General features: G+C 42.1%; 1 protein-coding gene across 3 annotated transcripts in view; it reads left to right on the top strand.

The window, feature by feature from the left end:
- Window positions 1-23994, top strand: part of LOC149205126 (Cyclophilin-like peptidyl-prolyl cis-trans isomerase family protein) — a 454055-nt gene that overhangs the window by 84624 nt on the left and 345437 nt on the right. For all 3 annotated transcript variants that reach the window (XM_089394898.1, XM_089394897.1, XM_089394896.1), the window contains exon 4: window positions 7293-7388. In XM_089394898.1, coding sequence (XP_089251024.1) covers window positions 7293-7388 — 96 coding nt within the window. The remainder of the gene's footprint in view (window positions 1-7292; window positions 7389-23994) is intronic.

A 23994-nucleotide genomic window follows, 5' to 3' on the forward strand; every position in this document is an offset into this window, starting at 1 on the left:
GAGCAGATCTATGAATGAGATCAGAAAGCCATAAAGTTGTACCATTGCTGTAGCTGTATTTTCTTTATGCACAGGCCATACACCTTCAGGTCTGGCTTTACACTGTCTTCTGTGGATTGCTGGAGTGTGCTTCAGCGTTGACAAGAGAAAAAGAGCAATTTTCTGTCCAGGAAAAGCAGGAATAGAGCAGGCCATACTGCTCTAGCTGTACCCTCTTTTAGACAGGCTGTATGCTTCTGTTTGAGGTGATTTTTATCGACTGCACAACTGCTGGTTCAAGCAGGCTGCAAAGGCCACCTTATAAGCTTTGATCAAAGGAATCAGAAGCTGATTTGAAGGAGAAATTCCTCTGTATCTTGTTGATTTGGGGTAGCATCGGATGTGCTCTAGCCATGAAAATTGGTGGAGAGGCTAAAGCACATGAGATCTCCAAGACCTAGAAATGGTTTGGGGAAATTTTGCCCAGTCAAGGAGATGTTAAAATAATTAATATTTTTAATGGTTCCTAAGTCTAAACTTAGGAAAATAAAAATATTAATGGGTATTAATATAAAACTGGGTTAGAAGGTTCTAAAGGACATGGATCAAGGGAAATCTAATCTTGTTGATTTTGGGTAGCATCAGATGTGCTCTAGCCTTGAAAATTGGTGGAGAGGCTAAGGCACATGAGATTTCCGAGACCCAGAATTCGTTTGGAGAAATTCCAACCGGATGAGGAGTTATTAAAATAATTAATATTTTTAATGGGTTCCTAAGTCTAAACTTAGGAAAATAAAAATATTAATGTGTATTAATAAAATATGGGTGAGAAAGTTCTAGGTGACGAGGATCAAGCTAGTTTTAATCTTAGCTGTTGATTAGGGACTTAATCTCGGCCGTTGATTCGTCAACAGGAAAAGTATAAGAGGAGGCTTCAGGGTCAGTTCAAGATACACCAACTGATCAGTCAATTCGATTTTCTAGGGCGAGGTTTGCTGAGGAAATCGAGTTAGTGATCAAAGTTGCAGTGAGGGGCAGTTTACCAACGGATTTTCATCCGAGGTTGAAGAATACATAGCAGAGAGGCAGTGCAGTGCTAGGAGAGATAGCACAAGCCCTAGAAGGGCTAACGCAGAGGCCGAAGAGCTGACATAGAAGACACAAAAGGCTAACACATAAGCAGTAGAGGTTGACGCTGGGCCTCAGAGGCAGTGCTGGGGAGATTCTGTGGGGTAGACTGGGAGAAAATCAGCAGATTCTGAGCTGGGAGAGGGTGACACAGTTCCAGAGCAGTGCTTGGAGCAGCTTTCGTTGCCTAGCATAGGGAACAACCAGAGTCGTTGTGGGGTTTGATCATCCGCTTGCTAATTTGCTGGAATATCTGTCTCCGGATAGAGGTACCACTGCCAAGGATATTCTTTGTTGGGTGAGCCATTTTTGGCACCCTAATTATATTCACGAAATCTGCTTAATAATACAAACGCTCTATATGCTGCACCGGTTTTCTCGAATTGGGTTTTTCCAGGGACAATTGTCCAAAAATAACGGTGCCCCTTGTGTCATTGTCTCAGTGCATGATCTGTATATTTGTGAAGGTTGCAATAGTGTTTACTTCGATGTTTATGCAATTCAATAACTTGTTAATGCAAAGAACAAGTAGGAGATTGTAAACCAGTAATTGCAGTTGGGGTTTCTAATGTGTTAGATTCAAGAATATTCAACATGGTATTAGAGGATTGCAGATCACAGGAGAGCTGAAGGCACCAACTGAATCAGAGAATGTGCAGCAAAAACAGTTGTCCTGAGTGACAAAAGTTGTTCATAAGTAGAAAGCAGCAGAGAAGGAGTGACACAAAGGGCCTGCGTCATCATTTCGAGCCAGAGAGAGGCTAGTGCAGAGGCAGTGGAAGGCAAAAGAAGCTCACGAGGAGCCACGTCATCCTACTCAGCCAGGTAGGAGTGATGCAATTGGCCAGAAGAGCGATTCAACCTTGCCGGGATTGTGCAGAGCCAAGAGGCTCAGTTTCTTCAGTTGCTGGGGCATAGGAAGCTGTGGGCAGATTATGGAGTGTGAAGTTGGTGGGGTGCTGTTGCTGTCGAAGCAGAACAGTACCTAAGGAGACTGAACCAAGGTAGAGGGAAGCACTACTTTGACAGATTTCTAGCCAAGAAATCTAGATCCGGGTTGCAATGGCAAAGGAGGATTGGAGAGGAGTGATTCGACGATTGGCCAGAGGATTTATGAGAGGGAAATCGGGACCCAGAGGGAGTCTAGAGAAGAGGAGCAGAGATGGCAGTGAACGGATTGAGGGATCAGGACAGATTGGACGGGGCTTCCAATTTTGTCATCTGGAAGGCCAGGATCCTGACAATCCTAGATAAACATCGCATCAAGGACTATGCCTTGAAAGTAGTAGCTGTCCCAGTTGATGCTAATGCAGCTAAGAAGTATGAAGAGGCCCAGGCGAAGGCAAAATGCATGATCTTAGATGGGGTCAAGGATCATGTCATACCACATATTGTTGAGAAGAAAACAAGAAAGGAGATGTGGGACACCCTGATCACCTTATACCAGGAATCTTCCGTGCACCGGAAGATGTTATTGGAGAATCAACTAAGGTCATATCAGATGCAGAAAGGAGAGGAGATAGATCCCTTCCTTCTCAGATTACAGGGGATTCGCGACCAACTTACTTTTGTGGGGTCTACTCCAGATCCAGAGTTCTTAGTCACGACTGCCCTGAATGCAGTATCCGAGGAGTGTGAGATGTTTGTCCAAAGAATTTTGGGCAGACAAACTCTCCCTAGTTGGGAGGAGATGTGGGTAGCTCTTCCATAGGAAGAGCTCAGGAGATTGACCAAGGTAGGGAGTAGTGGTAAGGGAGTTCGAATCAAGAAGGAGGAGGAGGAGGAGGATGCATCTCTCGCATCAGTGGGATAGCGGGGGCGACAAAAGAGGAAGAAGAAAGACATCTCCAAGGTCAAGTGCTTCAACTGTGGGGAGCTAGGACATTATGCCTCTTAGTGCCCCAAGAAGAAAGACAAGCGAGAAGTTTTCGACTCAAAGGCTGCTCCAGCAAAGGCGGAGAAGGATGTCAAGACTGATGATGATTGTGCCATGAGTGCTCATGCGCCTCTAGAGAAGAGGTGGGGTGATCTAGAGTTGTAGTCGAGAGGACTACATGCAGGGGTAGGATCCTTGAGGTGCCCAAAGTTCAAACTCTTGTATCACATCCGGTTACGGGAGCCCTTAAAGACAGTAGCATGATGACAGGTGTCGGGTTGAGCAAGGTGTGATGGAGAGACAAGGCAATGCTAGAGTGTAGAAGTTTGTAGCAGCGCAGTGGAGGTTGCAGCAGTGCGAGAGGCACAAAAGAGGTTGCAGCAGCACAGTGGCAGCAGAGGGAGCACAGGAGAGCAACAGAGGTAGTTTCAGCATCACGAGGCTTCCAGACTGGCCAGGATGTCAGTGGTTGGGTGAAGTCAGTTACTTCTTGGTAACTGAGTTGCAGTGCAACGGTTAATAGTGGTAGTGTTATGGGCAGCATGAGGCAACATTTTGAGAGGGAGCTGCAGTACAGATGTAGTAGTGGCAGTGGCAGTGTCATGGGCAGCAATACAAGAAGCAACAGTTCAGTGGATGTGGGGCAGCAGGCCAAGCATCAGCACAAAGGACCGATGTGGAGGATCAATGTGATGCTTTTATGGTGAAGCATTGCTAGAGCACATTCCTCGCTAAGAGGGAGTGTTGATTTTGGGTAGCATCGGATGTGCTCTAGCCTTGAAAATTGGTGGAGAGGCTAAGGCACATGAGATCTCCGAGACCTAGAATTCTTTTGGAGAAATTCCACCCGGATGAGGAGTTATTAAATAATTAATATTTTTAATGGGTTCCTAAGTCTAAACTTAGGAAAATAAAAATATTAATGTGTATTAATAAAATATGGGTGAGAAAGTTCTAGGTGACGAGGATCAAGCTAGTTCTAATCCTAGCCATTGATTAGGGACTTAATCTCGGTCATTGATTCATCAACAGGAAAAGTATAAGAGGAGGCTTGAGGGTTAATTGAAGATACACCAAGTGATCAGTCAATTCGATTTTCTGGGGCGAGGTTTGCTGAGGAAATCGAGTTAGTGATCAAAGTTGTAGTGGGGTAGTTTAGCAAGGGATTTTCATCCGAGGCTGAAGAGTACATAGCAGAGAGGCAAAGCAGTGCCGGGAGAGATAGTGCAGGCCCTAGAAGCGTTGACACGGAGGTCGAAGAGCTGACATAGAAGACGCAGAAGGCTGAGGCAAGTGACGCAAAAGACGTAGAGGCTGACGCTGGGCCTCAGAGGCAGTGCTGGGGAGATTCTGTGGGGCAGACTGGGAGCAGATCAACAGATTCTGAGCCGGGAGAGGGTGACACAGCTCCTGGAAGAATGACGCAGTTCCAGAGCAGTGCTTGGAGCAACTTTTGTTGCCCAACATAGGGAACAACCAGAGTCGTTGTGGGGTTTGATCATCCGCTTGCTAATTTGTCAGAATATCTGTCTCCGGATAGAGGTACCACTGTCAAGGATATTCTCTGTTGGCTGAGCCATTTCTGGCACCCTAATTGTATTCACGAAATCTGCTTAATAATACAAACCCTCTATATGCTGCACTGGTTTTCCCGAATTGGGTTTTTCCAGGGACAATTGTCCAAAAATAATGGTGTCCCTTGTGTTATTGTCTCAGTGCATGATCTATATATTTGTGAAGGTTGCAATAGTGTTTACTTTGATGCTTATGCAATTAAATAACTTATTAATGTAAAGAACAAGTAGGAGATTGTAAACCAGTAATTGCAGTAGGGGTTTCTGATGTGTTAGATTCAAGAATTTTCACAAATCTTAGCTGTTGATTAGAGATGTAATCTCAGCCGTTGAAAACTCAACAAAAAAAGTATAAGAGGAGGCTTGAGGGTCAGTTGGAGAATACACCAGAATGATCAGTCATTCAATTTTCTAGAGCGGGGTTTGCTAAGAGAAATCGAATCAGTAATCAGAGTTGCAGCGAGGGGTAGTGAGTACGAGGCAGAGATAGTGTCGAAAGACCAGCGCAGAGGCAAAAGAAGCCATGCAGAGGCCAGCAGTGACTGCGCAGAGGCTAGAAGGGCCTGCGTCATCCACGCAGAGGCTCTAGAGTGACGCAGAGCCTCAAAGGGCTGATGCAATGCCTCAGATTGTGCTGGAGAGGGTTTCGTGGGGAAGACTTTCAGAGTATCTGCTTCCGAAGAGAGGTATTATTGCCAGAGTTTTTATCTTTGTCGAGTGAGCCAGTTTGGCACCCAGTGTACTTAGAAAAGTTGCTTAATAATAAAAACCCTAAGAACTACTGCACCAGTTTTCTCAGGTTGGGTTTTTCCGGGGACAACTGTCCAAAAATAACAGTGTCCCTTGTGTGTTTGTTCATTTCTTTCAGTTGTCGATCTGTAGATGGTTGACACTGTATTGCGTTTATTTCAGTATTTATATGGTTAAATAACTTGTTAGTAATTAAACAAGTAGGCGAAATAAACTAGAGAATACAAAAAAATTATAACGGGTAATACTTAGAAATTTCAACATATCTATGCATTTCATTTTTTCTTCCACTGTTCATTTTTGAGATATTGTGTGACTATTGCAATGTTCAGAAGTTTTTTTTTTTGTTAAATAAATTCAGTTTTGAACTATTTAATGAGAGAGCATTAGAACAACAAGCACTTAGGGTTAGAAAATTTACATGTTAGTCAATATGCATCATCGCTGAGTGAGTGAATCATTTCTAAAGTAGGAAGAGTATTGGGTTTTTGACTAGGTTCTTTGAGGAGCACTTCATTGCTGAAATGTGAAACTCTAGTCTCCCTGGGCATTGTACACTTGTCCCAGGATGCTAATGGGAAACCTGCCTCCCTGTTTCTTCCAAAGGCACTAACTAAGGAACATCTACAATTTCTTATCCTGTTAGTTAAGTATAGAGGTAGTCAGCAAGGTGATCGGTCTTGTACTAACTTGGAGACCCAGGTTCAAAACCACCCGAATAGGTGTGGATGAGGCAAGTCCTGGGTGACTTTTAGCATTGAATACACCCCTCATAGCATGACAACTTATCGAAAGAGATTCTATAAGATACTCTTCAAAAGAAAAAAGTATAGTGGTAGGAAGAATAATAGATATCACCTATTGTTAGATACTTTCTGCTATGGACATTCTCCTTGCTAGAAATAGATTTTGAGTGCAACATCTTTGAATCTTGTTTTGAAATCCACTCAACACTTAATTACATATGTCCACTAATGATACTATCATTCTAAAAGGAATGCCGAAGTATTTTATAATTTTTCATGGTCAAATAACTTTAAATATTTTAACAAGCAGATTTGAATGGTTCTGGCCCAATGTAATATACCTAGCGTATCATACTATTATAAATAATATGTAATATATGAAAATAAAAGTCAATTTTATAATTATTATTAATGAAACCTTTAATGTCACAACCATTTATCATGACCCATCTTGTCAACACTATATAAAGAGATCACACCATTCAATTGCGTCATCACTTTATCATTCTATCGATATTAATCAGTTATCCAAATATTATATTCGTGTACAATCTTTGGTGCAAGTATTTTATGGAGCAGGTCTGCATGACCGAATATATAAGCCTCCATCTTTTCCTCACTGACCACTGCTCTTGCTATTTTAAGGAAGATGTCTTGATGTTTCCATCATTCCCTCTACAAAACTTTGAGCTCTAGACTTTAGGGTATGAGCAAAGTCATCATGAAACTGTATATTGAGTAGTTGCCATCCACAAGGGAAGATAAACAAAATTTAGATTTCTCATTGAAAAAACTCTTCTTGTAGGCATCAAAATTTTCTCTTTGGAGCTAAGTTTATTTTAATACCAAAAAGTATGTTCTATATTTTTAAAGATTTTCTTTTCTCATAACACATTGGAAGCTTCTTCTAATATTAAAACACACTTTTTCTATATCCAAGAACGTCCTTGTTAGGTTGTAACGAAAATAAATTATATTCTTTCTTACAAATCAAACATACTAAAACTCTGTACTTATGAAGTTTTCTTATTTAGTATTAATGCTGATTTTTAGGCATGATGTAAGTAAATTGCTATATAGAGAATTTTGCAATGTGTAATTCATACTCGTGAACAAAGCTAGCTCAAATTTTTTCTCATTAACTAAATTTAAAAAATGTTGTTAATGTGAGTAGAATTTTGTCTTTTAAAGTTGAGATCATAATATGAAGAACAATTTCATTTCATTGTCTTCTTCCAGATTGCAATAAATGAGAAGGACTCAATATTAGGTTCAGTTCCATTGGATATGAAAGAAAGGGGATTGCAATTGTACAACTTCCTTATTGATGGTCAGGTACTTACTAGTTCTGGAATATAATTACTGTCTTGAAAACAAAGTATGCATGAACATATTGCATTCAGAAATATGTTTGGTGTTCCTAAAAGAAATATTTCCTTGACAATTACTACTCTTCATTTATTTTTTTCAGTTTCCTTTTGGTACTTTGTATGCCATAGATGTTGAAATTCACAAGAGAGAGAAAGGATCAAATGGAGTCAACTTGAAAATATATTTGAGGTTCATGCTGTTACATACTTGAAAATATTTTGTTTATTGGGTCTGAAATCCAGAGTGAAGAGAACCCTAAAGTCCACCTATTTTAACTTTGTCAGCACACCCAAAGCAGCTGCTGTTATATGTGATTATCAAACTGTTTGCTAGGCAGCCAATTCAACTTAACTACTATGTGTTCATTTCATAACAATTTTCGGCTTTCAAACAATGGGAACCTAAATATTAATAGTGATTTCAAACACATGAAATGATGGATTCGGCATGCTGCATGGCTTCTTCATGTATGCCTGTAAAGGGCTGCTGTAACCAATGGGAAACCATAAAAATTCTTCCAATTTTGCAATTTCTCCTTTTCTGCCACCTACGAGCAAATGTTGCTCTAGGTAGTTTGGTTTGACCATATCTCTGGTGAATGGTTTGCTCCAGAATGTGATACTGTCAGGGCACCAACACTGTTGCTGAAAGACTAGTTCATAAGTGTGAAGCTCAGAGAACAAATCAGATCTTTCTGAAAAAACAGTGTCGCTATCAGCTGCAAGAACTTCTGCAGTATCCTTTTTTGTGTCTCCCTCAAAACCATCAGTTCTATCTTCACAATAGTAATCATGGTGCTGAAGATTTGACCTGAAGATTGCCTTATATGGTATAGGGAGGACGTACAACATAGCTCTGGCTTCGCAAAGGTTTTCCCTTTGCCGTTCAGGAACCCTTGAGAAAATTTCAGAATGTCTACAAATATGGTTTTTTAAAAACATGTTTCTGGACTGCCTCTTAGCACTAACATGTGAACCTTTCAAATCTCCATAGTGATCTTTTATCTTAGCAATAACATCTGCATTATGCCCATGGTCTGCTATAGTAGTGAAATGCTTTGGGCATCGTCTAACTATTAGATATTTTGAAGTTTTTGGCTGCAATCTGGTGAAACAATTTTTGGCCAAATCGCGATTTTTGTTATTTGTTATGTGTTTTTGATTGCAATAATGGATTCAGCACTATGAAAAACCTTTGGGCGCTCAGATTGTAGAGAATTCACAACCCAAATTTGTGATTTCAAGAAATCTTTGCTGGATTCTGACCAATTTCAAGTTCCAATGTTGCACGAAGCGGGGACACAGAAGCGTCATTTCCCAAAAATCTAGGAAGCGAAGCGTCTACTATATATATATTTATATTTTTTAGCATTTATATTAAAAAAACATCCAAAATACCAAATTAGTTGTAGAAGACATGAAAACATGCATATTTTTACATAAATCAAGATAGATATGGCATCCATTGTAAATCAATGATTAATTATTCCAGCATCAACCATCTAGAATCGATATTCCTCTTCTCTTCTCTAGCCTTTGCCTCTACTTCAATTCTATAGGGATATTAGTCAACATTGCCTAATTTTGATCAAACAGCCTAATCCAAGCCTTATAATATGGTAGAGAAAGCTTAACATGCCTGATCAATGATTTTGACTTGAGTGAAGGGTACATAATTGCTAAGGCCATGACAAAGGAGTTCAACAATCAACAACACCAACACTGGGGTACATATAGGGCTTGGTGCTCTTGATTAAATGCCAATCACATGCCCTCATACGTGATATAATCCAATGAAACGCCACAATACCATTGATCCTAAAAACTGTTAAGTCTGCTGAATTTTGAATGGGATATGAAATTCTATTTTCTCCATATGAAATTTGATGAGGTTGGAACCACTCTCAAACATTCTTAGTCATTTCATGGTAATGTTAAAAATTTAAGTAGAAGGATGGAAATGAAAGATAAAGGAGAATGTCACGTTTACTTTAAGAATTTAACATTACCATTAGGGAGCATTTAGGAAGCATCTAGGGAGCATCAAGGGGCACCTTGGGAGTATTCGGAAAGTGTAGTTCCTCACATAAAAAGTCGAAATTTCCAAAAAACAAAACAAAAAAAGCCCCACAAAACCATGTGAACCATCCACCTTCTCTCAGATCCACTTGTGATATGTGGTGGATACACACTTGAACCTCCATAGATCCGCACCCGATCCTTTCTGGATCCGTGGATCGAGCAGTAGGAACTGCAGATCGGGCCCCCACGGATCCAATTTTCCAAGAATCACCAAAAAATGGTGGATCTGCGGTTCCGCTGAAGGATCAGTGGTAGATCTGTATGGGATGCGGTTCTGCCTCCAAATCCTGGGGGGGGGGACGGTTCCTGCAACTATGATTTCAACTGAAAAATATGCCCAGAAAAACTTCAAAACGTCTAACAGGTAGACTATGCCAATGCTTTGTGTGCGAACTTTCTTCATAGAAAAGATGATTACCTGGCTCAAAGAAGTGAACATCAATGATGGAATCTATTTGTACATCCGTAAGCTGATAACATTTGTTGTGAACCCCAACTAAAGAAAACTGTGATAGTTCCACATTTTTTGACCACTCTTGGTTCACAGCGTTCAAAAAATTGCCACCCCCAGGAAGGTTGTAGACTATGTCAGGTTTTCTTGTTGTGGTTTCCTTCAAAAATACCCTTCCATAATTTTGAAGGGTATTGGTCCCTATGTCTCCTGTGGAGTCATGCCCATTAATCTTCCTATAAAAAAGATGTTTAGTCGATTGTGAAAAGGTAGATGCGTGTTGCTTCACGTTATCGTTGCGCTTGATAATCAGTTCATGCACTTGACCATATCCATTGTCCACCAAAAAGGATGATACAACCTTCATGAGGCCCTCTATGGAATACAAGGTAACGATAAAGGAATAATGAAAGATTTCTCTGCCATTCGAATGGGAATAGTCAACATCCAAAACGTCAAGCTCTATAATCGTTTCATGCTCGCTTGAACTTTTGGTTCCAGCTTCTTCCCGGTTCGTATATGAAAGTTGCTTAGGTAGCTTTGGGCCATCGACTTGCTCACCATGTGTCCACATATTCAAAATGCCTGGTTTATGACATGGATTGACCATAGGACAAAGTTACAAACCCCATGCTTACCGGTTTTGGTGTATTGTTGTGTCAGTGTATCATTCGTTGCCCGACTTTTACCTAGATTTTGAATATGATCAATAAATAGGTCGATTATATGACCCATCCTTGCAAATATTCGCTAGGTCTCAAAATGTGGGTCGTCAATGAATGCACTGACTCTGTTCTTGTCCAACGATACCACCAACTTCAACACCATTACGTACCTGACAACCATGCTATAAAGACTAAAAATAATTTAAACAACTTCAACACCATTACGTACCTGACAACCATGCTATAAAGACTAAAAATAATTTAAACAACTTTTTACTCTGAACAGGATATGAAATCTTTATGAACATGCTCTGAAATTTAACAAAATTTCATATATCAAATTGATTGATTTGATGAGAAGTACCTACCTGGTTTCCTGCGGATGAAGAGGCTTCAGAATTTCTCCAGCTCTCGCTCTCGTTACCAAAAGACCATAACCTCCCAGCCAAACTAAGTACAACCTAGGTACTCAGTCCAGAATGCTTCTCAATTGTTGCACTCTGTTCCCCCATGCCCAAAAACTTCAGAACAAACAAGGCTCAATCTTTTCTGTTGAAAAATTCTGTGTTACCAATTTTCCTCCTCCTTTTCGACCCCCTTTCCTCCAACCGCCCCTTCCTTCTTATAAGTTCCCGTTCACCGACTTCCTCCATCTCCGTGTCCTAATTTTGATAAGTGTTGATTTTATAAAAACAAAATCTGATTTGATTTGGTGATTTTATTCGAATATCTAAATTTGATTTAATAAAGTTTATTTATTATTTTAATGATTTAATTTAATTTATAATTTTAATTTAATTAATTTTAATTTAATTTCATAAATTTTAATTTACCAATTAAAATTTAAACATTAAAATTGACATTTCTGTTCGTTTGAGGGTTTATTATATATATAGTGCGTTACATACGGGTCCATACATACGTAGCTATTGTATGGAGGCCTTGTATGTATGCTAATACTTGTATTTTATTTATAGCTATAGGTGGGTCATTACACATGCTGTACGAAAACGCTATCATGAGTACTGTCTGCAACCAGAACATTTGACCTCCGCATAGTAAATAACGACAATGCATCTAAGTTTTTCTTGATCGGCTTCGTCATCAATATTGTAGACTTTTGGATTTTTAAAGTTTGCACTATAGGATCTTTGATTTCTTTTCTTTGCTTGCATATTAATAACTCGATTGCTCATAGGATCGGGCAGATAAAATTCTATTTTTTGGCTTTAGAGAACAGTTGCTCCTTATTTACATAAGCGCCTAGGCTTTTATCATATGTTCCACTGATTGCTTCAAAATCAGGCTCTAGAGCCTTGTGAAGATACTTGTTCTGTGTTTCATAGGGTTTGAACTTTTAAAAATCTCGGAGTTCCAGTTCTGTTTATTATCGTCATATTTTTTTTGGTAAGTCAAATTGATCACCAAGCATATTATTATTTGATGATCCTATTTCAAAATCAACCCTCTGATACCATGTAAAAATTCCTAATCCTCAAGGAACCCCTACTGTAGCAAATCTGAATCTACTTCACCTACTTGATTTTAATATACATTCATCAAGTTATTCTCTGAATACTGAAGCAAATTACTTCTGTAGCCTACACTACTTTAATATTTGATTACATGAAACATAAAACTGAGCAAAGAACAAGATACATAGGACAATTATTTTTGTACAAAATAGTCCCTGGAGAAACCCAATGTGGGGAAACCGGTGCAATAGCTCTGCAGGTTTTCTATTATTAAGCAAAAATTATGAATACAAATGCTGGATGCCCTCCTGTCAATCTAGTTACAGAGAAATACAATTGCGGAAAAACTGAGTGAATTTTACCTCACATCACCCGACAGATTCCGGCTGATCCTACGGTAAACTGGCTTACCTCGGCTACCTCTGCGCTGGCCCTGCGTCAGCCCTACAGACTTTGCGTTAGCTTTGCGCTATCTCTTCTGCCCACTGCGTCAGCTTTCTCGACTGTCCCGACAGTTCCTCGGCAATTCTAGCTTTCTGCTTGGAGGACAACTTCTGCTTCTATGTTGGCCCTTCTGGCTTTGCATCAGGCCTGCGTGGGCCCAGATTGGCCCATCGTCAGTCCTTCTAGCTGCCGCGTTGCCTCCACTAGCTTCTCTCTGCCTCTCTGTCAGTACTCCTGAACTATCCCTGCCCCTCTCCTGCAATTGATCTCTCAATTCGAATTTCTCAGCTTCCTAGCCCCAGAAATCGAATTCCAGATCAATTTGTTCTCTCCGTGTGTATTTCTAAATGAACCCCAAGCCTCCTTGTAATTTTCATGTTGAGACTTCAACGGCTGAGATTAAGTCTCTAATCAACGGCTAAGATTAAAACTTGACTTGATCTGCCTTCTAGATCATTCTCACCCATATTTTGATTAATACCCATTAATAGTTTAATTTTCCTAAGTTTAGACTTAGGAACCCCATTAAAAATATTATTTATTTTAATAAAATACAATCCGGGTGGAATTTCACCAAACGGTTTCTGGGTTCTTTAGAACTCACGTGCCTTAGCCTTTCCACCAATTTTCATGGCTAGAGCACATCCGATGCTACCAAAAACTAACAATTGATTATACTTTATCTCTTTGGACACATCCTCAGGGATTTGATCACCCCATGACCTCCCCTCTCTAATGTAACCATCACCTTGAGCAACCTATATGTTGCAACCCTTCTTTCCCTCACCCATTGTTCCCCTCTCATCACAACCTTGTGGCAACTACAAAGCATAATATTATAAACAATGATTGTGATAAGGAGTTCTTAAGAGTGATCATTCATTCCACCATTGTGTTTTTAGAAGGAAAGCCTAAGACTTCTAGATCAACCTATTTTCTTTCTCCTAGGACTTCATTTTACCTCGAGTGGAGATCATGTTTTCCCGCCTCCCACCCGCTTCATCTGCGATGTGGCTATGTCCACATCCGATTTGGGAGTTGCTACATGAGTGATCATACTGGCAGGCACATGTACATTGATGTGATGATATGTTGGTTGCACTTGCTTTATGATTACACTTAGTACTAGCCTTATTTTATGTAGGTTAGGATGGGATGCATTGCATGCTCATTTTCTCATTAGAACTAACATCATATGATATTTCTCATGGTAGACTAGATTCATTTAGATTAAATTTGCATTATCTTTCTTATTGATTTTATGGCCTAACATTAAGCATGTGTGATCATGAGACGCCGTGAAAGCATGCTGCCCTTGTGTTTTCATCTATTATATGTGCAGGTAACAGGTTTACAGTAACCAAGAGATTGTTGGACCTCGTGACCTCTTGTTCGAGTAGCTTCGTCCACTTCTTCGAGAAATCACATCCTAGTTGGAGCCAGATGTTACCCACCATATTGTGGGTGATATCCCTAGGAGAATTTTTTTCTCCAAGATGGTCCTCAACCGACAATCAGCAGCCCCTTGCAGCCACCAACTAGATTGTTGTGCCACTTCTCTGCCACCTGAGCCAACCATGTGGTCCCTCACCCATCTGTTATGATCGTATGTTTGAAGGTGGGCCTCCCGAACCTAAAGGTATGCCTTGTCATTTGGTAATTGAATATTGTAGTTTTCTTATCATGGACACTTCTGGGCATGGATTAATGGGGGGATTCGACAGAAAGAATGGGCTAGGTCCGTGCTCTTGTCCCCTAGACTCCTTTTGGATGTCAACCTTGGATTCTAGTCCCATGGGATCTCTTTTACTGACCATTTGGCATTAGGGATGGTATTTCATGGGAAACCTTGATTTTGGTTGTGTGGTCCCGCTCCCTCATCCGCATATATTACCCCATTTCCACTCATTATTACCCCATTCATCATTTCTCCCACCTGGAGGAATGTGGATCCAGGTGGACCCAGAGGGCTACATTGGCACATGTAGGGTGTGTGTTGAGAGCCATGGGCCTCCATAGCAATAGACAACACTCCATGGATCCTCAAGGATGTTTAAAGTTTGCTCGAGATTCACCTATTGGATGAGGAAGATGCATTTGGTTCTCCTTTACGCAGCTAACCCCACAGATGTACCATGCACTTGGCAGCTGACCCAGGATTTGTAGGATGATGTGGCATCACTTACACCATCATTGGAGCCCTTACAAATGATCTACAGGTATCTTTGACTCACTTGGAGACCCATGAGGTTATTATTGTGCCCCCACAACCACTGGGAGAAACAAAGGTTTATTGTTTGGAGAACAAGGGGCCAACCCCTTGTCCATCACTTTTGAAGGTCCTATTCTTCATTATGGCACCTATGGACCTCATTAGGTCTCTTGGAGGGCCCTACAACATGTATTATTTATTATTTGACCTCCTAAGAGGCTTATTATTTCATTTGTGAGCTAGTTTGGTGGGCTTGTGACCAAAAGTTAGGTTATTAGCACATTATTTTATTTTTGGGGCTTATGTAGGCCTAAGAGACTAATTCAAACTCTTCATTAGAGTATAAATACAAGTGAGATGAGTTCACTTTCTCATCATCACTTTGGATTAGATCTCTCTTCTCTTTAGAGAATTTCACACTTTTTCTGGGATGAAGAATTGGAGCATGGATGAATTTTGATGTTTGGATTGGAGTATTTTTATCTTGGAGCTTTTTTATTGTCAAATGTTGATGGTTGGATATGTTCTATTAGATGTAAGTACATGATTTTAATGCTATTCTTGTTTTACTTTTTTCATGTGCATTGAATGGGATTTTCGCTATAATAGGGCTAATTGCTGCATTGCATAATTGCAAATTTGTGGAATTATTGTTTCTATATAGCATCTCTCAATGTTTGGGTCATGTATGTGAATGAGATCTCCTAGGGATAATTCCATCGGGGAATTGATCTTGATAAGTCATCTCCTTTTCCAAGCAAAGTATAAAAGTTTTGAGGTCTCTTCCTCTTGCCCTAAAGGTTGAGCGAAGATATCCTTAAGGCCTCCTTGACTGAAATACGACATCCTTTCTCATCATTATCCTAGACTCCATTCTCCCCAAGGATTAAGGCACTGATCCTACAGTAGGTGGTCACTTAACGAATACTTTTTCATCTTCCCCTCTCTCTTTTAGGTCTAGCCAAGTTGGGTCACCTAGGGCATCATTTTCATGTCAGAATAGCACATGAAAAAGTTCGATCTTTAGCCTCTCCTGCGCTGGTGTGTCCTCGAGGCCTCCCCCAATTTTGAAGAAATTTCGACGGTGGAGTTGTGAGATAACCCAAGCACTATCTCTGAGATCAAACTTTTCCCTTGTGTTCCCAAGGCTAGTGCCTCATAGGATCAATTTGATATCTTTAAGTGAAAATTCTTTCGTTGATCCTTTCCCCCTCCTTGTCTGGGTTAAGAACGTCATTGGTTGCTAGATTCTTCCCCCTTAACCTAGGCCGGGTCCACTTGGTCCCGTGTGGTCCCATACTTTTGAAAAGTCAAACCTTCAGGAACCATTTAGGAAGTCAAGTCCAATAAGGATTTTAGGATCGGAAAACCCCTTTCACAAGGCATATTCCTTTAATCTAACCCTCAAATCCTTACCTCCTTACCCTAGAAGTCTTCATACCTTGCTTAACAAGCAAGAAAGCTCTATTTTTAAACCCCTTCTAGGGAAAGGATTACAAAGGTCACTCCACATCCATTGGTTGATTCACCCTTCACAAGTGAATTCCTATATACCGAGTCTCTTCCCATTGGTGAAAGTTCGTAAAGAGTAGGGAGTCTTAGCTGAGGTGACAGTGGGCTAAGCCCTATCGTTTCCCTTTGATCTAGCAATTGCCCTTTAGGAGTCCTTTTTATGTCCCCTGCTAGTTTGAGCGGTAACAGTCCTTGCACTGCTTCTGCGTGGATCACGTTTGTCACTTGTTGTTGCCTCTCCGGATCACTGTCCTTGCCCCTCACTCTCTTTGCTTCGATCTCTGACTCTCCGACAATTGCTACTTCTCTCTGGAAATCAATTTGCCAAGGAAATCGAACTGCTGAAGTGTATTCTCCATCACCACATCGATCCCTTCGTGTATCTCCCTGTTGGGACTCCAACGACCAAGATTAAATTTTAATCAATGGCTCAAATCATTTCTGGATTGATCCATGTGAGTTTCTAGACTATTCTCACCTTGACTTAATTAATTCTGAGTAATTAACCAATTTTCCTAAGATTAGACATAGGAAACATTAAAAAATGGGTTAATAATCTAATTAAGTCATTTCTAGGTGGAATTTCCAGAAACGATTTCTGAGTTTTGGAGATTTCATGCATTCTAGCCTCCACCAAATTCCGTGGCTAGAACACATCCTATGCTATATAAACTAACAATATTCTTGCCTTGTATCTTGCACTAAAATTGGTCACTAGAATTCTGTAATATTTCTTTGTATTTTGTGATAAGTTTTGTGACTGATTTCTTGTTGGCAATGAGCTCATTCTTGATACTGGTAAGATCTGATCTATTCTTAAGATCATACTTTTAATGGCATCTATGGAGTAAGGGTCATTGAATAATAAAGGCATTGATGCATCTCTCTCCCTTTGGGTCTTGAGGATAAACCATTATTCCTCCTTTTTTCATTCTCTTTGCATCTTTGCATTCTTGCATCATTGCATTGTGTTTCTCTCTCTAGCATCCATAATTAGTTAGATAATCTCTTCATACATTGTGTATCACTATTAGCAATCTCATTATTCTATTGGGGCTTGTTGCTATTGTGCTTAAAGAACATTAAAGCTTCCCTTGTTCCTAATTGTCTCATAACATAAGTATAAGAGAGCTATTTTAATTCATTTATAAGCATCTTGAATCATTGAGGAGTTGGCGTTGCTAATCTTGCTTCATTGGGATAATCTCTAAAGATATCTAAAGTGCTTTGTTCATTAGCTATTGTCATCTTTTGATCTTGTGTTAAAGGACAACATTTTGAGCATATTGATTTCAAGTGGTTTAATATTGTCATATTGGAGCATTTAATATACTTGTGATCTCATTGAAGCAATCAATCATTTGCATCTTCATTCTAAGTTAGAAGTGCATTTTTAAAATTTACCTCCAAGCATAAGCTTGGTTGTAAGAGAGATAGGACCACCTTCTTCATCCAATTTGAGGAGACTAGACCCTCATTTGCAGTTAACATAGGTGACCTTGCAGTTCTCTTGTGGGCAATCCCTTGTAGGAACATAGGCACTTAGGTGGTTAGAATTCGACAGGAGGTATCATTAATGAGGCCTTAGCTTCCTTCCTTTGGACTTCTCTCTACAACTTGCATTCGAGACTAGCTTCAAAATAATTGAGAAGAAGGATTCACCTTGTCATGTCCCTTCTCAAACACATTTGTAACAGGGTGCTGCTACACAATTTTGCACAATTTTGGCTAAGGAAGAGAACCCATCATTTTCGACTTAGGGACTTAGGAGGCAATTCGACTTAATTTGGTTGCTAGTGGAATGTGGGGCCACCCACATGGGAATTCGAATTGGCCCATTCGAATAGCTTGGAGGGAAAGTCGAATAGGTGGATGGAGGGGCCCACATGAGGCAAGGGAGGCCCAAGGAGTTATAAGGAGGGAGCAACTCTCATTTTGGGATTCATTCATACATCTTGCAAACAAAATCACTTGATTGTTCACTCTGTTGTTTAGCTGAGTCAACCGATTATTTAGCCACGAATCTCTCAAGCGGGAGATTCAACCTCTACTTCGGGGGACCATTCGTGCCCGCCCTAGAGAGGCAGTTCTACAAGGATTTCAGGAGTTCCGGGGCAGTGACATAGCACCACCAACCAGCGCAGAGCAAGGAGTGTGTATTTCTGGGCAACCAGGAAACACGCAGAGAGAGATTGAGGCAAGCAGAGATTTGATTGCTTGTCCGAGAGTTGGGGAGCTGAGGTAGCAGCATTAGACCAGCGTTCTTGCTGGGTTTTACAACCAGCTAAGCCAACATTCCAGCAATTCGAACTGCTGGGCTGGGGGACAATGCAGAGGCCACACAACAGATTTTCGTGGTACTTGGGAGCAGCTGAGTTGGGCCAAGAGATCATCTGGGGAGTCAGGGATTGGATAGCACGGGTGAACTCAACATTTTGGAGAAGTTTTCAGGTGGATTTACAGGCAGTTTCCAACAAGTTGAAATTGGCAGCTAGAGCTGAGGTGAGGCTCCAAGGGGGTCAAAAATCAGAAGTCTAAACCAATGAAAATCCTTTCTGGGTTTTTGACAAGGATCCCAAATATAAAGTTTCATAATTTTTTGAGCACCAGAGGTGGGGTTTTAAGCCGTATCTTTGCAGCAGACAATATAGAATTGCTAGGGATTGAATAGTGCCTTTGGGGGTCGATTTTGGGAAGTCCAAATTGGGCCAAACTATTTCTGGGTTTTTGTGGGTTTTGGCCAAGGAGTCCAGGGTTAAAAGCATATAAATTTCTAGGCAGTACCAGTGCACCTCCCAGCCATTCGAACGTCAATAGAGCAGTGGTTGCTGGGCACTACAATGCAGACTGGTGCAGCAGCTAGGCAGCCTTCAGCTCAACCATTTTCCTACCTGGGTTTGGTCCTACTTGTCCTTTCAGACAAGCCCAGGTGCACCATTCCATCATCTATTGTATTTGACTTGTAGAAATATAATAAAATGGCTTAAAAGTTCTCCATTTGCAGCTTTTATATGGGTGTTTGCTGAATATTTCGTTTTTGTAATTTGCTGCATGTATTATTTGCTTGTTATCACTTGTATTCCTATTAAGGATCATTACAGTGGTATCAGAGCATGATCTTGGCCCAACTGTGGGAAATTAGCCAGAAGATCATGGAAGCTTTGGGTATGAGTGCACAGTGACGGGTGAAACTGGAGACAAACCCATGGCTCAAGGGAAATCCAGTATGCAGAAATTCTGGGGTAGAATTCATTGGGACGATGAGAGGTTGGCCCAGTTGAGGAGGGTGACAGACCAAACCCATCCTCACCCTTACAACAAAGACGTTAGAGGTGAGCAGGCTGTGGGGGTGCAACCATCTACATCGTGTGGGGAAAGTCAACCAGATCAGGGCACCAGATCTCCTGAAAAGGAGAAGACAGGACAAAGACGGTTAGAGGGTGAGACCAGGGGGCACTTTTGTTGGTGGAGACCTGGCTTTAGATATCAGGAGCCTGAGGAGGAGGTTGAGCATGATGCTAAGAGCCCACAGGATGGTGAGGAGCACATCGATATACCCAGTGTGGCACAAGAGTCACCTTTATTAGAGACCTCTTTGATAGCCCCAGTTGACACCCTGGTGGAGAGGATAGAGCCTACTCGCATAGAGCCATTTGTTGAGGGGGTGCCATCCCTGGACGAGATGCCAACAGTTGCTGAGGTATCTGGAGCTGTGACTGAGTTTACAGGTGATAGATGCCCACGACAGTTCCATCAGTTTCAGGTCGACCTTCTAGCATTAAAAAGGAAGGTCGTGTTAGTGCGAGAGGCGATTCTGCAGCAGAACGAGGAGCTAGAGGGCATGAGAGCGGTTTGTGCCGAGTCCACGACCAAATTGACTCACATTGGGGAGCAGTTGGATTCCCTACTGGTGCAGCTAGAGTGCACGTTGGAGTGTGAGAGCAGCCCTCTTCGAGCATACATAGACGGGGCTGACAACACTGTTAGGTTACCTTGGCCCATTGGACAGAGGGAGACAGAGCTACCTAGTCAGATTGTATGTATTGACTAAGATAGCGAGATGAGACGACCTGAGTTGCACAGGGTGCAACACCCGCATGCTAGGGTTGTTCTATGTGCGGGAGTTCGTGCATTTGATCCCTCTCTTGGGGTTGGGTGGCGAGAGATTATGAGTTGGTACTCGGTGGAATGGACTATGGAGATGGTAGTGGACCCAGGTGGAGCTCAACAAGAGTTTCCAGGCACTGGGCATGCTGGAAGCCCCGACTAGCATTGGGATTCGGGAGGGACCACTTATCATTTCCCATGTATGGCGGTTGACTACAATCGGGATGGTGCAGTTGACCTAGTAGTTGAGCATGCACATTCGCTAGGGGAGTCTCGATCAACACTAGTGGCCGACCTGTTTATGGACAAACTCTTTTGGTTTTCTTGGTATGGCATTTGTACACGGGATCATTGGGTGATTAGCATACTCTGGCAGGAGTTTGTCAGAGGAGGTGACATTGGCAGGCCACTAGATGGTGCCTTGCATGGAGCTGGGGGCTCTTCACTTTTGTGTGGGGCACAAAGGACGTAGAGGAGCAGAGCAGTGGTGGCGTCACTACTGACACATAGGGAAGGTCACTTCTCGGATCTCTCAGGGGGGATTTGGAGGGAAGACCCATTCATCGACGGTGATAATGATGCGATGGTGGAGGTGATGATACTGATCGGGTGTGGCCTGACATGTAGAGACATAGCTCTAGGCCATCATATCTAGGGATGTGTGGCAACATCTAGCGTTGAGAAGTGGTCTACAGGTGGGCATGGAGATGCATGGTGGTGTGCTATAGTGTGTTGGACTGCGTTGCAGAGTGGGAGTGCCTCACATCGCAGTGAGTACATGTGGAGAGTGATAAGTGCAGTGACACAGGTAGGAAGCAGGACGATACAGGATGGCATAGCTGTAGTTGAGGGTATCCAACAGTGTACAGGGTAGGCCACAGTGGACAGTGGCATGTCTAGGAGTACTGGGATGATTGGTGGTATGCAGAGGCGTATGGTGTTGCACAACGAGGTCTTGGAGTGTTGCCTCCAAGGACACCCATGGATGGAGATAACGGGAATACTTTAGGGTGTAGTTCCCCCAGGATCGATGGGGACACAGATGAATGATACTTGATGGTATCCGCAAGGACTCACACTCTTGACCCTCTTCTACATCATTTACAGGAATGGGCGATCTGGTTGTTGTCCTTTGACACTCTGGGCACAAGCAGCGGGGGACGGGGAGCTCACCCAAGATATTTGGATGATTGATGCAATAAAGGGGAGACTTCTCAGTGGGGGCATCGAGTCGGTGTGCGAGTTGACAGCCACAGGTCGAGGGATGAGGTGATCACCGACAGGGATGGCATATCATTCATCACTGATCCGATGCTTGGGGAGCTGGTCATAGGGGAGACATGTTTCACTCTTTCCACAGGGCATGTCTAGACCATGCATGAGGAAAGGATACCGTGTATGGCTGAGATAGTTGTCCAGTATATATCGTGGTTCTCGACATTGTATTGACATATTCTCTAGGGGGCGGGTAGCCGAACTAGTGGCAATGGTTGGTAGGAGCAAGACAGATCCGCATACACTGAGTCGATTGCGCATATCAGATACCCATCTATTGGTTGCATTCAGGGGGTAGCTATTTGGCACACGTGGTTTCCAGTAGTCATCAGTACTACACAGTTGTAGGCACCAGACAGTTTAGCATGCCTCAGATTAGTTCATGATGTATGGAGCCTATATATGGGTGGCATGCAGGGATTAGAGATGAGGACCAAAGGGATTCCATCGGTTGTTAGGGTTATGCCGCAGCAGGTTTTCCTATGGGATGCAGGGATTCAGTTGATCGATAGATCACTTGTGATGAGCGAAGTTGTGGCAGAGAGCGATATAGTTCGCTCTTGGGATGACACATGGGGGTTCATAGAGGGTTTCATCTTATTGGGAGGCAGACATTCTCTATTGTTGCACAGGTTCAGAGTTAGATTTGGATGGGTAGGCCTTGGTGCCATGGAGATGCCTAGGCAGGATGTGTCTCGCCTCTTTCAATATTTCATCATCGAGTTCCAGGAGAGGAGGATATTGTCTGTGCATGATGGGGAGTATGTCATAGTCAGAGTAGTGCAACATCAACATGGTGGCACCACTTTGGGACTAGCAGGGAACTGGGGCATCACAACTCTTCACAACTCAATAACCTTTAGGGATGCACTGACTACTGCAGGGGGAGATCATACAGATCTTCCATTGGGCTTTAGCGAGTCACTGATGGAGCAAGGGACTTTTGGTACTTGCACCGGGCAGGATAGTGAGTGGAGTGAGGGGAGCTTCATGTTGGACAAGATGGCCTGGGATCCTGGTATTGAAGGATTCTTTCATATCAGGACAGTGCTGAGGTCAGGGACGATTCAGTGGCACATCTGGGACCCTGGCACATGTTGTAGTGACAGTGGGGAGCAACAATTAGAGAGGATGCTCATTCAGGCATTGCTTGAGGACAAGCGATTTTTGGAGTGTTGGAAGAACTTGCCGGATGAGGATGCCACCTGGGAGGGTGAGCACATATTGGAGCACCCATATTTGAGGTTGCTTGAGGGCAAGCAACATTTGGGAGGGGAGGACTGTCATGTCCCTTCTCAAACACATTTGTAATAGGGTGCTGCTACACAATTTTGCACAATTTTGGCTAAGGAAGAGAACCCATCATTTTCAACTTAGGGACTTAGGAGGCAATTCGACTTAATTTGGTTGCTAGTGGAATGTGGGGGCCACCCACATGGGAATTCGAATTGGCCCATTCAAATAGCTTGGAGGGAAATTCGAATAGGTGGATGGAGGGGCCCACATGAGGCAAGGGAGGCCCAAGGAGTTATAAGGAGGGAGCAGCTCTCATTTTGGGATTCATTCATACATCTTGCAAACAAAATCACTTGATTGTTCACTCTACTGTTTAGCTGAGTCAACCGACCGTTTAGCCACGCATCTCTCAAGCGGGAGATTCAACCTCTACTTCGGGGGACCATCCGTGCTCGCCCTAGAGAGGTAGTTCTATAAGGATTTCAAAAGTTCCGGGGCAATGACATAGCACCACCAACCAACGCAGAGCAAGGAGTGTGTATTTCTGGGCAGCCAGGAAACACGCAGAGAGAGATTGGGGCAAGCAGAGATCTGATTGCTTGTCTGAGAGTTGGGGAGCTGAGGTAGCATCATTAGACCAACGTTCTTGTTGGGCTTTACAGCCAGCTAAGCCAACATTCCAACAATTTGAACTTCAGTAGTGCAGCAGTTTCTGGGCAGCGCAGTGGAGATTGGTGCAACAGCTAGGCAGCCTTTAGCTCAACCATTTTCCTACTCGGGTTTGGTCCTGCTTGTCCTTTCAGACAAGCCCACGCACCATTCCATCATCTATTGTATTTGACTTGCTGAAATATAATAAAATGGCTCAAAAATTCTCCATTTGCAGCTTTTATATGGGTGTTTGCTAAATATTTCGTTTTTGTAATTTGATGCATGTATTATTTGTTTGTTATCACTTGTATTCCTATTAAGGATCATTACACACCTAGATTATGCATTTAACTAAAATTGACCAAGATCTTGCATCTTCCATTAGATTAGGTCCTGCACTTCATTTAGGATAGAATTTGCATCTTGCAGTAACTATTCTTCTGGTAACTTGAGATCTTAAT

The sequence above is a fragment of the Pinus tabuliformis genome, chromosome 1_2, assembly GCF_031772625.1.
Source record: "Pinus tabuliformis cultivar Carrire ecotype Pingquan chromosome 1_2, CPIR1, whole genome shotgun sequence".
Taxonomy (NCBI): Eukaryota; Viridiplantae; Streptophyta; class Pinopsida; order Pinales; family Pinaceae; genus Pinus; species Pinus tabuliformis.